The following is a 15,281-nucleotide window of genomic DNA, read 5'->3' as shown; positions in this document are numbered from 1 at the left end:
CCGGCGGTGGGGCTGTGGCGTCGGGGGGCACCTGCACCGGGGAGCACGGCGTGGGGCTGGGCAAGCGGGCACTGCTGCAGGAGGAGCTGGGCCAGGAGGGCCTGGACACCCTGCGCTCCATCAAGGCTGCGCTCGACCCCCACAACCTCATGAACCCTGGCAAGGTGCTCTGAGGGGGAGCACCGGCACTGAGCTGGAGGTGAGGGGGCCTCAGCCCCTGGTGTCAGGGCCAGAGTGGCCATGCTGCCCTCCAGTGCCACTGTATGTGTCCCTACAAATCCCCCCATCCCCACTTCTGGGGGTCAGGGATCCTCAAAGCCCCAATAAACCCTTTTCACTCAGAGTGTCCATGTGCTGTGAAGTTGTTTGGGTGGACAGGACCCCCCAGCCCCTTCCCAGCAGGCCTCTGTCCCAGACAGCACACACAGGGCAGGGCATCCTTGGCATCCCACTTCAGCCACTTCCCCTGAGCTGCAGTGCTGCTGGTGCCAGGTGGGAGCTCTCTGGGGACCTGCCGAGCACCACTGTGGCCATCCATCCCCACATGGCAGGGGGAATTGGCATGGGTGGGGGGCTCCAGCACCCCACTGGCACCATCTGCTTCACCAAGAAAGCCAGTGAAATAAAATAACAGTGAATATTTTATTGAACATTGTTTTAATACCATATCAAAACACCTTGACTAATGAAGGAAGCTCCCCCCAAGCTCTGAACTCTTTTTTTCCCCCGGTTTTTAATATATAAATACAGAAAGGTTTCCCGCAGGGGCACGGCCACCGGCAGGGGAGGTCTCACCAACGAAAATGCGCCCGCCGCACCAGGAGGGGATGGGGATGGGCGAGGGGGTCACTGCCATGAAATGACACCATCTTGGCACCTCCAGCAAAGCCACCCCTGTGACTAGGGATGGCCAGGGGCATCCGGGGGGCCATTGGGGCCTTCCCCATACCCTCCTCAAAAGGGTCCAACTCAAAGCCGATGGAAAAGAAAGAGGGGGGGTGGTTTTGGCAAGAGGAGCCCTTGCGAGGGGGCACGAGAGGGGCGGCAGGGATGCTGCAGCTCTCCAGTCTCTGAGTGGTTATAGCTGAGTTAAAGAGTGACCAGTCTGTAAACATCACCGGGGCAGGGAAGCTCAAATTGAAGAACACGCCAGTCAACACGAAGCTTCAGTTGTGGTTTGTTGTTTGGTGGTTTTTTTTTTTTTGTCCATTTTCTCTTTTTTCTTCTTTTTTTTCCTTTTTTTTTTTCCTTTTTTTTTCTCATTGTAAACACTTGAAAGACGGACCCCTGCGACTCAGCAGGGGGGAGCAGTGGCCCCACTCTCGGTGTGGGGCAGAGTCCCCATCTCAACGCTGCCGGGGCTGGGGTGGAGATCTCCAAAAGGGAGATGGGAGAGAGGAGAAATTTCCCGTTTAGTCAGTGCAAAAAAACCGAGCAGAGCCCCCGGGCGAGTCCGGTGGGAGGTGGGGGGTTGCCGGTGAGAAATGCTGCGTGCTCCGTTTGGCCGGCTGTCCCCCGGCAGCTTTCCCCTTTCGGTTCGGGGAGAAAAGCCAAACATCATGGCAGGGTTTTGGCCAAGGGCGTCCCTGGGGCCTCCCTGGCGGGCAGAGCTCTCCTGGTGACCAACGGCTGTGGAGGGGAGAGCAGGTCGCTCCGCTTTTCTCACACTGTCTTCTCCTGGATGTTTCTTTTTGTTTTAAATCTTTTAAATTAAAAAAACAAAACAAAACAAAACAAAAAGCAGAAAAACAACAGAACAAATAAAAATAACAAAATAAAATAAAAACTGCGCCGTTGTCCCAAGTGGATTCAAGTTTCTGGGTTTTATTTTTGTCTTCTCGAGGAATTTAAAGTCAGCCCAAAACTCCAGGCAGGGTGGGGGGGACGGGGAGAGGAGGTACAGCAGGTATAGCAAGGTGCCCTGCAAAGGCAGAGAGAGACCGTCCCGGGTGAGGAGCAGGAGCCCTGGCTGTCACATCCCACCCTATCCCACCCCATCCTCCACTTTCAGCCCTGGATTTAAACCCGGCATGGGAATATCCCTTCTGAGCAGTCCACTACAGGCTCACCTTAGAGAGAAGTCAGCAAGCACGCCCGGCGGGTCAATCAGAAGGATGCTCTGGGCAAGATCTGTTCACTTCAAACCATGAGTCTATACAGCTGCAAGAGGAGAGCATGTTACCACCATGCTGCTGAGCCTCAGGTGTCCCTGCCTGTCCCCTTGCCACCCGCCTGGCTGTCCCCTCATGGTACCTTTTGTGATAAATGCAGAGGCAGGGCAGCCTGGCTCTGGTGTCCCCCTGCAGCAGCTCCTCCAGGCAGATCACGCACTCGCCAGCGTCCTTGGTCAGCACGTCATCTGGGAGGGGAGGACAGGGCAGCAGTGAGACAGGGACCACCGCAGCATTCCCCTCCCTGGGATGGAGGGGAGCCCAGCGTCACTTCGGAGGCAGCCGGGATGGGGTAGAATGGCAACAGCGCTGGAAAACACTGCCAGGAGGCTCACGTGGAGGCACAGGGGGGACATGGGCCTGGGGCATCTGGAGTGAACACGGCCCCCACCCCTGGCTTCCAAAAAATCACCAACCAGTAGGGGGTGAGCATCACTCCCACACCAGCGGTCAGGAGAGAGGTGGGAGATGCTGGAGCTTACAGCCCAGTGCTCAGCCTCGTGAGCCGGCCTGCCAGCGAGGAGGGGAGGAAGGCAATGCCCCTTTGTGGGGGTAGCCCAGGAGGACACGCGTCCCCTGCCCCCACCAGGCAGGATGCAGGGCCAGCAGGGCTCCCTTGGGCACAGAGGGGTGGGGAGGGGGCCACCCTGGGGCAGGTGTTACAAAGGAGCCTGAAAGCAAAAGCAGCAGGGTTTGAGCCATCACAGGGGAGCGGAATGGAGCAGCACCATCCCACCAGAGCACAGCCCTCTTGGGAAGCCCAGCCAAGCTGCCTGCCCGCAGCAAATGTCTCTCCAGCCTGCCTGGAGCCATCCCAGGGCAGCAGGACACTGTGTCCCCCACACAGCCTGTCCCTTACCGTTGTAGGAGAGGCGAGGTTTGCTCAGACACATGATAAAGTGCATTTCCATCTCGTCAGAAGCCACAGATTTGGAGCAAATGGGGCACTTGAAACCTGGAAGGAGAGCAGAGAGACGAGCCCTTAGCGAGGGCAGCAGGAGTCCACGCTGCATCCTGGGGAATCCCTGGGGCCATGGTGGGGCACAGCAGCAGGCAGCCCCTCACCTGCTGCCTGCATAGTGACCCTCACCCCACACTGCACCCACTGGGCACCCACTCATCCTGTGCTGGCCACCAGCAGCGTCAGCGTTGGGGACAGCCACCGAACAGGGGACAGTCAACGAGCTGGTGCGCTGGTTGTCCCTGTGCCCGCTGCACAGAGGGCACGGAGAGCGTGCCAAGGCAGTGCACACGTGGCCATCAGCTGCTGCCGGGCCTTAAAGGGCGAGCAGCAGCCAGAGGCACACAGCACCCAGCCACTGGCAAGTGCAGGGGCATGTCCCTGTGCCTGGACAGTGCTGTCCCTGCTGCCAGAGCTCAGCACCACATGGCTGAGCCAAAAAAGCTGCAAGGAAGGAGTTTCTTGTATAGCTGCAGCAGAGGACTGGCAGATTGGAGCATCAAACACAAACGGCTGCTTTCTCCAGCTTTCTGCAGGAGTGAAGTGAATGCTCACCCCTCCGATGCCAGCCTGCCTCCCCAGGAGCAGGGGGACCCTGCAGGCTGATGAGGCAGCTTGACCTTGGCCCTGCCTGGTGACTTGGGTTCTTAGATGAAGATGGACGGGATGCCCTGCCCTGAAGATGGATCTGCTCTGCGACCTTACTTGGGGTGGTGCCAGGGTGTCACACCAGTGTTGTCACCTGCTCGAGCCATGCAGACCACCATGGCATCATCCCCAGCCCCACTGAGTGAGGCTGCCCCAAACCCAGTCTGTAAGCCCCAAACTCACAAGGAGCAGAACCCCAAGCAGCCCTGTAGGTCACCCATCTGGGACCCCCTGCCCTTCCACTGCAGCCAGCTCGAGGCCATGTGGTTTGTCACTGCCCAGCAGAGCCGCGCAGCTTGAGCCGAACACGAGTGTGCCACCGCCACGGGTTTGCACCAGAATATCCCGCAATTCCCTGCCTGCAGAGAGGGAGAGGGTAATTTAAGGATCTGCCTTCTAAAAGCAGATCAGGTTTGACTGCAGTGCCGCTTAAGAGCTTTCTTCATATATATGCAAAGGCTGCTGAGGAAAGAAAAGAAAAGGAATGTACACAAATTATCTAAGGATGAATCAGGTTCTTGTTTGCCACCACCTGGATGTGGACAGGACAATTTTTTTGCTTCTTGGAAGGGAGAAAGTACAGGGTGGCTTTAAGGAGAGGCAGCTCAGACCTCTGCTGTGCAAACAGCCCTGGTAACTGCTCAACACCCGAGTGCTCATTAGCAGCAGTGATAAATACAGTTTACTTCCCAGGTCCTTGGACCCTGCCCCTCCAGAGTGTGGTTATTTCCCAGGAGGGTGCAGCAAGGATGAGCACCATGGATGGTATGAGATTGGCTCTAAAAGGACCTGCTAAAAGAAGGAGCCCTCAAGCCCAGGGGTCCCTCCAGTGGGGTGTCCTGCTGGGCTGCAGCATTGCCACGCTGGGAATACATCCCTGCCCCAGCCTGGCCAAGCCATGGGGTCTCTGCTCTGAGTCTGGCCCCAACTGCACCAAGCCCCAGGTGACAGGGCAGCGCTGCAGCCAGGGCCTCGTGGGCAGCAGCACCAATCTGCCTTCTCCTCTCCAGCCTAATTTTACTCCTGACCGATTTATACCTTGTGGCAGCCGTGCCCATTAGCTGAAGGCACTGATTTTTTCCTCCTCCCAAGTGTTTACCCACCCGGTGTATTTATAGCGTGGATAGCTCAGATAGCCTCCCAGCCTGCCTGCTGCAAGACCCAACTGGCCTTCCCTTGTGAGACACCCTCCCGGTGCCCCGCTCCCCTGGCAGCCCGCCTGCTCCGTCCCTGCCTGAACTGATCCCGCCTGGAGTGGACGGTGTGCCAGCGCCACGGGCACCGGTCCCTACCGGGGGAGCTCTGGGGATTGCTTTCCAGCAGCAAGTGTCTGCAACGGCTGTGAAGGGCTCCCTTTGGAAAAGGCATTTTGTCTGCAAACTCTGTGTCAGGGCAAGGCATTTGTAAAGGTTCTGTACTGTTCCCTGTGCAGTGTGTGGGCAGACCTCGTTTCCTCTGGTCCCCCCTTTTCTGTGCCAATGTGTTATTTTAAACAGCTGTCCCAGATCTGCCAGCTCCAGCAGCACCCGAAGGGATCCTATGAGACGTGCAACCGATGTGAAGGGAAAAGGCCCCGGATGAAACTGCCTGGTCTGTGGCTGCCAGGCCACGGCTGCCAGCAAAGCAGCAGGGCCAGGCAAAGAGCGGGGCCCTTTGCAGGCTCCAGCAAGTGTTGGTGTATCTACAGGCCTCTGTGCTAGCTGGGATAGCTTTAGCACGGTTATAAATAGCCGGCATGAACACTCCTCATGCTCCACACTGCTCCCTGGGCAGCTGTCTGGGGCACCAGGACTCCTGACGCCGCCACAGCCCCATGGCAAGGACGTGGGGACATCGGGCAGACGGAGGGGCCCAGGCTCAAGCCCCAGCATGTATGTGGCATCCTCCAGCCAGACGGGTCTAGGGGCTGAGTCAAGTGCAGAAGCACACACACTTTTCTGGCTCTGCATTTCACAAGATGGAGAGGGAAAAAAAGGAAAGGTAAATAAGCAATTGCATAAATTCCCAAGTTTGAGCAGGAGCAAGAAGCTGGTGTGGAAAGGCCCCCAGGGCGGGGGGCTGCCCTGCACCCCAGCTGTCGGCACAAATACTTGACATTGCAAAAGCAACTGCTTGTGTTTCGCTCCATGGAAGGCACAGGAGCCCACCACCAGCGGGAAAGGGGAGGCAGAGGTGAACTCCCTCACCCCTTCTCTATGTGACCTTTGGGTGAAGGTGGTGGGCAGAGAACCAGGGGACAGCCAGCACCCAACAGCAGCAGGCACCAAGCCCGGTGCCTTGGAACATCCCTTCACAGTTCAGGCAGGAGCCTTTCCTGTAGATGAAAGAGCTGCTCTCCACATGGCCAGCCCCCTCCGGGCCATGGTATTTTCCACATTCCCTGAAATCCCCGTTAATTTATCCTGCCTAAGCTGCCAGCCGGAGCAACGCAGGAGATTACATTTTGACAGCTGCTCATGGAAAATTCAGCTCCCTCCCTCCTCCTCGAGCCCTTTCTGTCCTCCTCCCACATGCTTAAAAAAAAAAGAGAGGAAGGGCCCACCTATTCCTCCTTGCCTGGGCCTCCCACACCCATGGGGAGGCCCGGGGGTTGCTCCAGGGAAAGGCCATGGACATGTTCTCCCTCCCTAGGCATCTGGGGCAGCTGGTGATGCTCCTATCCCATGGCACATTAAACCTGAAGCTGGCACTGTCACCTCATGCAGAGATGTGTGGGCAGGTACCAGCTCCTGACAAAAGTAAGTGAAGAAGAGGAGGGTGCTGCATGAAGGGGGCTGGCCTGGAAAGGCAGGTTCAGGTCAAGACCTGGACTCTTTGTATCTTGCAGGAGACTTTGAGAAAGCCAAGGGCTTTCCAGGGCTGCGAGACACAGGCTGGCAGGTGATCTTATCTCTCCAATGGCTTGGTCTAGAAACCAGGAGCAAGTGGCGCTGGAGCTCTCCAGGGGCTACTGCCCTCTGAGTATTTTTAGGAAGGTTACATGGTTAATTTTAGAGAGTTGGGCAAAGTAGAGCTGGGAACCTCTGAAAATCTCCACACAGTCCTGTGAACGCTGAAAAAGCCTGGTGGTTAACCCTCACAGTGCCAAAAGCACTGCCACAGAACTGCAGGGAATTTTTTGGTGGTGGGAGGGCTGAGACACCTTTCCAAACCATTTCTAAGTATCCCAAACAGAGCTGATTCTGGCGCTGGGATAGGAAATTCCCATCACTTGTGTCTACTGAGCACTACAACAGGGTCAACCACACAATGTCCTGAGAGTGGAAGTGGCTGCTTCCCTTGGGGGTGGGTGAGACCATGTCCACGGGAGCTGCAAGCCTGCCCTGGATCCCAGGGAAAGGCATGTGCCACGTCTACCTTCACCTGCCAAACCCTCCTCCAGATGGGTGCGCCTCCACGCAGATTGCTTACAGGCCACGGTGCCATCAGGAGTAGCCCCAGCAATAGGACACCCTGGCTTTGTCACTGGCAGGTGGCTGAAACATGGAGAGCAGCAGCTCCTCCACTGCACAGCACCTCCAGCAATGGGAGGAAGACACTGGTGGGGATGATGCACCCTGAAGGCAGGAGGAAATAACAGCTCAGGCACAATGCAAGCAACCCACCCCATACAGCATTCACCAGCGGCATCCCTGGTCGCCCAGTCTCCCACTACTGCCATGGGATAAACCAGTGCCCTCTGAGTGGGAGTGGCAACAAAAACTCCCCAAAACGTGCCTGCCCCAGGAGGGGTCCCTTCTCTGTGCCCAGCCATCCCACAGGACACCTGGAGAAACAGGGAGCTTTGGGTAAGCCTCAGGCTGCTGGATGATCACAGAAGATTTGGAAACCTTGGCTGCACAGCCCATCTCCATGTCTCTAGAGAGCATCCTGGGCTCCCAGCCAAGGGAGCTGGCTTATACCAGGTGAGGATGCGTCCAAGCATGAGATGAAACCAGGGGATATTTGGTCCAAGCATGCAGTCCTGGTGCCTCCTCCTTGCTGAGTAACCTATGAGCATCCTACCTACCCCCATGACTTCCCTAACACTGCCAGCTGAACCAGCACCAGGTGGAAGCTGGAACACATGGATCATCTTGAAAAAACCTAGACTAGTGACTGAAGAGGAGGGAAAAACTGAAAGACCAGTTGGTCAATCTGAAGCATGTGGGGTTGGGTGACACAAAGGGGCTCCAAGTCCTCCCCTTCCCTTATCCCTCAAAGGCTCCAGCACAGCCCCAGGAGGGAAGAAAGGATCAGGGAGAGTTGTCCTCTGTGCTAGGCAAGCGAAGAAAACCGGAAGAGCCAAGATATTCAGACCCAACATCTCCTGGAAAATAAATTCCCTATGGGTTTAAAGCAGTCTCATTTTTTTAAAGCAACGGTCAGAGGCAGCACATTGGAGATGGCACATGGATGCACAGAGCACCTCTCCAGCACTGGGGCACAACAGGGACCTGGCAGCTGAGTGTATGCTCACGAATGGAAGTCCACCATGGAAGTGAGGCTCTACCAGGCTCAGTGATGCAGTTGGCGATGCTGAAGGAGGCAGCATCAAGTGCCTGCAGGCCAGGGCACCCAGCAGAACCAGGACAGAACCCACTTCCCCCTGCAGAAAGAAAAGGCATCAGCTGCATGGGCAGAGGCAGGAGCTGAGGTCCAAGGCAGCCCTGCTGCTCTGGCAGGACTCAAGGCACCGAGTGAACTCCAGGATCGTGCTGGGCTATTGTGCAGCACAAGGGCTGACACGAGCAGGGACACGTAGGCAGGAAGGAGTAAAGTACTTAGGCTGCCACATTTGCCAGCTTTGAAAAAGCAAGCGTCCTTCCTCCTGATTCAAGGCTGCAGAGACGTGGGAGAGCATAAAGGACGGGTCCAGGGTGGAAGTAAGACATCCCATCTTTCTGGGGATGGAAGGGAGGCAGGCCAGTGAAACAGCCCCAGATGATCAGCCAAGCAGGAGATGTGGCTTGGATGGGACATCTCTGGATGGCAGTGCTTGGAAAGAAACTTGACCCTTTCTGCTGCCTTGGCAGAGGGATGGTCTTGCTCCATCCCCATCCCACCCCAGCATTTCCTTGCTGATTGAGTCAGTTCAGATTGCTGAGAAGGGAAAAAATAAATGTTTGTAATGTGAAAGCAGCACCCCAAAAAGAAGCTACTTCTGTGCAAGGCCAGGTTTTTCAAGGTCTAAGAAAAGCTGTCCCTGGTGTGCAGTAGCTCCTGGGAAAGTCCCCACGTGGCAAGTGTCTGCTGTCAGGTCAGTCACACACCAGCCAAGGGTGGCAGGGATGTGCCATGGAACACGAAGCTGGCCAAGACCAGCACCATCCTAATGCTCAAGGCACTGTGTTTTGGAGACACCTCTGTCCACTCCCATGTGACTGAAGCCACAAAGATGTAGCAGCAAGGACAAGGCATTAGTGCTTCAGGTGGGACGTGGGGAAGCCATAGGGGTCAGAGGGATGCAGCACACAGAGCAGAGGGGCTGGGTGGCACCACGTCACAGAAGCCCAAGGCTGGCTTGCTGCAAGCCAGTGATGCCTTTTCCTGGTCTTAAAATCAAGAGTCAAACACGGTTAGAAGGGAAAAAGGGATTTTATCTTGGTATTTATTTTAAGATCTTTAGGTGCACTACATCTAGGTCGAATGCACTGAAATGCACACCGCAATGCCCCCCCGCAAAGATCTGGTATAACATCTTCATGGCATCACCAGGAGGCAGAGCTATTTTTTTTTTAGCTAGTTGGGTTCTTATGGAGGTGGTGGGGGAGGATGGGAAGAAGGAGAACAGATTGCAGTTCTGGGGCTGAGGAAAGCTGGAGAGTTGGAAAGGAACAGGAGACACAGGAGGGGGAACCCCCAGGAATGTTTCCTCCAGAGCACCCAAAGCTATCGATTCTCAGCAGATGGACACACCAAAGCCTTACAAAACACCTCCAGCACAGCCCACAGACACTGAGAAGCAGGAGGGCAACGAGGCCTGGTCACAGGATGTCCAGACACCAAGTACCCTCCTTGCCTGTCATTGTTTGACTATTGCCCCTTTCATGGCTGTAATTGCAATTTTTGAACAGAAGTATCTATGCTAAGGCAGAAATCATCTCCCTCCTACAGCTCAGGCTGCAGGATCAGTTCCCCCAGACCTGGATGAAAAAGGCAACTTCCCAGGGTCACCCTGTCTTCTGGCAAGTCCTAGTTTACTGCAGAAACACTCCCCCAGCTGCTGGGACCAGGTTTCATAAGGAAGAATGTGTAGCCCAAAGCTAATTTTAGCATCCCAGAGAAGAGCGAAGTTAAGCAGAGGGGTCCTGGGTGATGGACCAGTGAAGGCATTAACACCTCCAACTCCTGCTGTCAGGCTGCAGGGCTCCAATTTACCAAGTTACAAGCTCATCCAGGGCTCCTGCTAGTCACAAAACAGGTCTGGGGCCATCTCACGGCTCAGGAGAACTGCAGGGATGCTCTGGTGCTGCCTCCACACCCTTCAAGGGATGATCAGGTTTTCAAACTCACTGCCCTGAGAGGACAATGATCCTGCAGGCACACCTGGGAATTTCCAAAGGGTTTGCCTGCATGCCTGTTTTTATCCTCCCACATATTTCTTGTAGGAAGGAGGAAGACCAGCCAAAGCCCTGCTGTGGGCAGCAATCATCTGCAGGATGCACAGAGCCAGCAGGGTAATGAGGGGGGTCCCAGGTGCTGAAATGAAGGAGTGCAGGGGATCCACTGGCAGCACAGTGGGACGCAGCCATTTGGAAATCAGAGCAGAAAGGGACAGAGTTTGACACTTTGGCTTGGCAAGGGCTGGGAGGGAGCAGCGAGGCAACGTCATGCGGGGACTGGTGGGGTGAGTCACTTCTGACTAAGACATCCATTGGGGAGGCACCCACGGAGTCCCCACTGCCAGGCTCCAGCACTGCAGAGCTGCCAGAGGAATTCCCGCTTTTGGAAAGGTTGAAACACAAAAGCCCGACTTGAGCCACTCCCAAACACAGCCGGATCTGACTCCATGGGGTGATCTGCTTCCTGACCCCTGGGTTTTTCCAAAGCAGAAAACTTGTGCTTTGATGCTGCTGAGGCTCCATCATGCCTCAGCTTCAGATGATCTCTTGGAAGGATGATGGGACACTCCAGAGGCACATGATGACATGCCCTGGCTTTGTGATGCTGGGAGTATGGCCAAGCACTGATTGCACCCAAGTACCTCTTCCTGCCAGGAAGTGATCCCAACCAGCTCCTGAGACACCTCCTCCCTAGGCATCCCACAGCAGCACTGCACAAAGAGCATGGAGGAGGGTCTCTTTGTGCCTGGGCCATGGTGGCAGGATCACTGAGGCAATTGGTTTTCATCAGTGCCACACCCCCAACCCCTGGGGTGCGTGGAAAGGATGACGCTTCTTGGGGTAGAGAAAGGGCAATTTTTATGTAGTGGGCAGCAAACAGAGCATAAAAGGCACACAGAGCTGCACCCACAAGCAGCTCATGGCTGGGAAACACTTGTGGCCAGTTCACACTGGTTGTTTCTGCAAAAAGACAGAAAAAAAAAAAATTTCCACCAATGGAAAAAAAAAATCTTAGTGAGCAGCACGCTGCAGAGCAAGCCCTGACCTCACCTGCCCCTCACGTGGGTAGGAAGGGCTGCATGGCACAGAGCATCTCCCTGCTCCCTAGGAGGGACTGTGATTGCTGAGGGATAACCATTGAATGCCCCAGGCTACCAGAACAGCAGGAAGGGGAAAAAGCAGGTGCAAAGCTGGGGAGTGATCCCACTTCTCTGTTGTACATGGTGCAGAAGGGGAGGGATTCTCCAAGCTGCCTGGACAGGCACCATGAACTCCCCTTTGACAGCCAAAGGCTGGGGATTTGGGAGGAAGATCTGAGGATGCTGAGGATGGGGATACACCACTTCAGAGCTTCCCAGCTGCCTTTGCAACATGGAGGCGGCTGGCAGACAGAGCCAGCTTTCTGCAGCTCTGGGAGCCCTCCGAAACACAAAGCACAGCATCTCAGAGGAATGAGCCCCTTAGCAAGCAGCAGGGTCTGCCCACGCTGGATCCTGCTGGAGGAGGCAGGAGGGGCTACACTGTGCCACAGGCAGGAACAACCCTGCCTGGGTATCCCACCTTCTCTGCCTCTTCGCTTCAACATGTGCCAACCTCCAACGTGAGAAGGGCTCCTTCTGAGAAAGGACATACTTGGGGCTGCAGATGACAAAAATCCCAGTTGTGGGATTTGAAGTTCTCTCTTCCCCATCACAAAAGGCAACACCCAGAGGAGCAGAGTATAACCCCACTTCCAGAGCCAGGCAGGGCCTTGTGAAGCAGCATTCTCCCGTGAAACATTCACCCAGGACTAGGTGCAGGGTACCACTTGTTTTGTACCTGCCTACAGGGAGCAAAAAGAAATCAAAGGCATCTACAAACCCCCTCAGAAGGGTAAGATCCAAGAAAACAGCAGACTTCAAGGGCTATGAATCAGTGGCTCCATAAATAAGCACACAGACAGTTGTTTCAAAGCCGCAAGATCTGACTGGGGATAACCCGAAATGCCAAGGCAGGGTGCTCAGCCTCAGCCTGTCCTGCTCAGCACCAGCTTAACAGAGAGTTGGCCCCAAAACCAATCCCAGCCCATACTGACGCGACCTCCCTGCAGACAGTAATTTAAGCCATCTGCCTAGAGCCAAACCCCCCCTCCTTTTCCCCAGCTACAGATGTACAGGCCTTGGATGGATGGATTGAAAGGTGGATCTAATTCCCCTGCAGTGCTTCTGACGAAGTGCAGCCCCATCGCCTTGTAGGAAGAGCTTCCAGATGAATTACTGCAATTACCCCAGCTGCAGAGAAACTGAAGGTTTTCCCCTCACTGGTGACAAAGACTTCTCCAAAAAACAATTCCCCAAACGCCCACCACCCCAAGCTGTAATGCAGCCATCCAGGATGTGGAGAGCGGAGCCCCCAGCACCACCCTAGAATCGCTAAGCTGTGATCAGAGAAACTCACAGCCATGGTGAAAGCCAGGGGGAGAAGGAAGAGAGCTGTCTTTCGAGGCAGCAACAGGCAAAGAGGCACAGAGGACATGGAAATGTCAGTGGCCTCATCCTGGAAGGAAATAAAATGCTGGGCAGGGATGTGGGACAGGGTCAGCATCACTCAGTTCTCCTGCCTGACTGCTTCTTTCCCCCTCTTGTGTTGCAGGCAGCTGGCCTCTAAAAATACCCACTGTTGTCACGCCGTCCTGCCTGCTTGGGTCAGGAAACAGCTCTGAGCAGCTTTCAGTTCCATTCTTCATCTGCGCTGCTGTGCTTCCCTCACCAGGATCTGTCCCAGCCCCTCTTCTGTGCCTGGCAGGTGACAGTCTTTCAGGAACTATGGCCATAACTTGACATAGACTCAATGAACCAAGGGTGCTAACTGGGAATATACAACCCTGGGAAATTTCTGCTGGGGTTGCTAGAACTAGCAAAAAGGCAAGTATTTCCACAGCATCTCTCTGCTTCTCTACAAAGTGCCACAAGACCATTCCAAGGCACACAGTCTAGTTTCACACCACTGATGGGAGGCCCACAGCTACATGAGTGTGCATGAGAAAGGGAGTCACAGATTTCCCAAGCTCATTCAGCCCATGACACCACAACTGTCCCAGGGTCAACCTGGTGCTGATGCTGGCCAGCTCTGGTCTATAGAGAAGGAGGGGAGAGAAGAGTCAGCTTCGCCTCAGAGGTGCAGTACAGCCTCTCCAGTGGTGAGGTACCATCCCCACTGGCAAAATACACCCTGGATGGCCCACCCTCAGCTGCCCACAGACATGGCGTTGGGTCTGAGCGATGCATCTGCTCAGGCTCAGCTGGTTGCACATGGCACAAACCTGGCAGTGTGGAGGCACAGGGACCACACCAGGGAGCACCAAAGTATCAAGCCCTGTGCCAGCAGCACAGAGGCCAGCCATGAAGACCTGCCTGCTGCCTCCCTGGCCTTTCCTTCCACCTTCCTCGAATCCCAGGTTGTACGGACCTGCAGCGGGCTGGAAAGTTAAACCATGATGAGAAAGAAGCAGCCCCTGTCCCCCACCACAGGCACTCCCCTCCCCTGCCTGCAGCCCAGCAGGGCAGGAAACCTGCCAGCAGGCAGGCTCTGCCCACGGGAAATGCTGTGCAACAGCATGAGAAGAGGCCCCAGGCAGCACAGCTTCCTGAAGCTGCACCTCCAACAGCCTCTCATCAAAAAGCACTAAGCAAAAGCATTTGGTCAGGCAGCACCTGCAAGGGACAGCATGAGCACCCCTGGAAGGTACTCAAGCACCCAGTGGGTTCACCCACATTTGAAACCTGCCTGGTGGAACTGGTGCAGGGGAGACATTTAAGGCCCAGCTTTAACCAGTTTTGCTCTACCTGAAATAAAAAATTGGTGTCTCTACAGAGGGAGGCTTGTTGTACCCCAGTGCACAGCGAGGCCAAAGCAGGTGGGCAAAATGCTCTGCATCAGGGCCTGCTGCTTTACAGCATCACTTGACTGCTCATGTACATCATTCCCAAGCTCTTATGATTTCAATTTTCAAAGGGAACCAGGAGAAAGTCAGGTCACATTTACTCAAAACCAAGTACTCAGCACATCTGGGGTTTTTGTGTACCAGCAGCAGATGCCACAAAATACACCTCGTGGTTGCCCACTGTCTGCTTGGGGCACCGTAACACTGGTCCCTGCAAAGAGAATTTATCTGAAGAGCCCTTTGCTGCCTGTCTGATCTGTCACATGGGAGATTACACTGGAGGGGGAAAAAAAAAAGCCTTTTTTTTTTTTCTCCTCCTCCAAAGTGGGCTTTTCTCCCTCCCTGCACTTCTCTTGAAATTAATTTTCAGCATTTAGCAGCATTTTCCCATGACTCTGCGCGGCTGCCTTGGCCAGGCGCCAGCCTGATACTGCTCCTCCACCAAAGATGTCTGTATCTGATTGATCCTCCGGCCAGCAAACGAGAGAGAGAGAGGAGCCTTAATAGCACATTAATAAATAAGAGAAGCCTTTACGGTTATTCCAGTCACCGGAACAAACATCTCAGCAAAACAAACCAGCATGGGATAAACTTACGTCACGGGCTGGGAAGACAATCCTGGCTGGGAAGTGGGTCAGCCCAGGAGCACGAGAGCATCATTCTCAGCATCTCTGGAAGATACATGTGCAGAAAGGGGAGAGGACACCCAGCTACCCTATGCTGATTTATGCACAGGTTTATAGAGGAGACAGCCCAGTTAATGTGCACAGCAATTAGTGCCTTGTTCCTGGGGAAAGCAGTCGGGATTTCAGAGGGCACTGGGGAGGCAAGGCAGCGCAGAGACAGCCTGTGCTAGCTCTCGCTGCGGAGACTGAAGATAACTGCCGCCACCGCCGGTTTCTCACGCACAACGCCAACGTTGACGCACTTAAACTTCATCTCCAGCTCTGGTGAGCATTAAAGCTGTCTTCGAGTCTACCGTCTTCAGGTGTTCAGCACTTTGCTCTTCCGGGGTCGCTGCTCCCTCCTCCCCC

At 55.0% G+C, this 15,281-nt stretch overlaps 2 protein-coding genes across 2 annotated transcripts in view; one reads left to right on the top strand and one right to left on the bottom strand.

Moving 5' to 3' along the window:
* Positions 1 to 342, top strand: part of LDHD (lactate dehydrogenase D) — a 3,936-nt gene extending 3,594 nt beyond the window's left edge. Inside the window, exon 12 of the mRNA XM_017740813.1 lies at positions 22 to 342. Within this exon, the coding sequence (XP_017596302.1) occupies positions 22 to 173 (152 nt within the window). The 3' untranslated portion in view covers positions 174 to 342. The remainder of the gene's footprint in view (positions 1 to 21) is intronic.
* A 281-nt stretch (positions 343 to 623) lies between these two features.
* ZNRF1 (zinc and ring finger 1) overlaps positions 624 to 15,281 on the bottom strand; it is a 20,007-nt gene continuing 5,349 nt past the window's right edge. Inside the window, exons 2-5 of the mRNA XM_017741063.1 lie at positions 3,031 to 3,126; positions 2,254 to 2,359; positions 2,070 to 2,160; positions 624 to 1,702 (exon numbers count right to left, since the gene is read on the bottom strand). Of these exons, the coding sequence (XP_017596552.1) occupies positions 2,103 to 2,160; positions 2,254 to 2,359; positions 3,031 to 3,126 (260 nt within the window). The 3' untranslated portion in view covers positions 624 to 1,702; positions 2,070 to 2,102. The remainder of the gene's footprint in view (positions 1,703 to 2,069; positions 2,161 to 2,253; positions 2,360 to 3,030; positions 3,127 to 15,281) is intronic.

The sequence above is a fragment of the Corvus brachyrhynchos genome, unplaced genomic scaffold (genome assembly GCF_000691975.1).
Source record: "Corvus brachyrhynchos isolate BGI_N302 unplaced genomic scaffold, ASM69197v1 scaffold26, whole genome shotgun sequence".
NCBI lineage: Eukaryota > Metazoa > Chordata > Aves > Passeriformes > Corvidae > Corvus > Corvus brachyrhynchos.
This window is presented reverse-complemented; position numbering and strand designations above follow the sequence as displayed.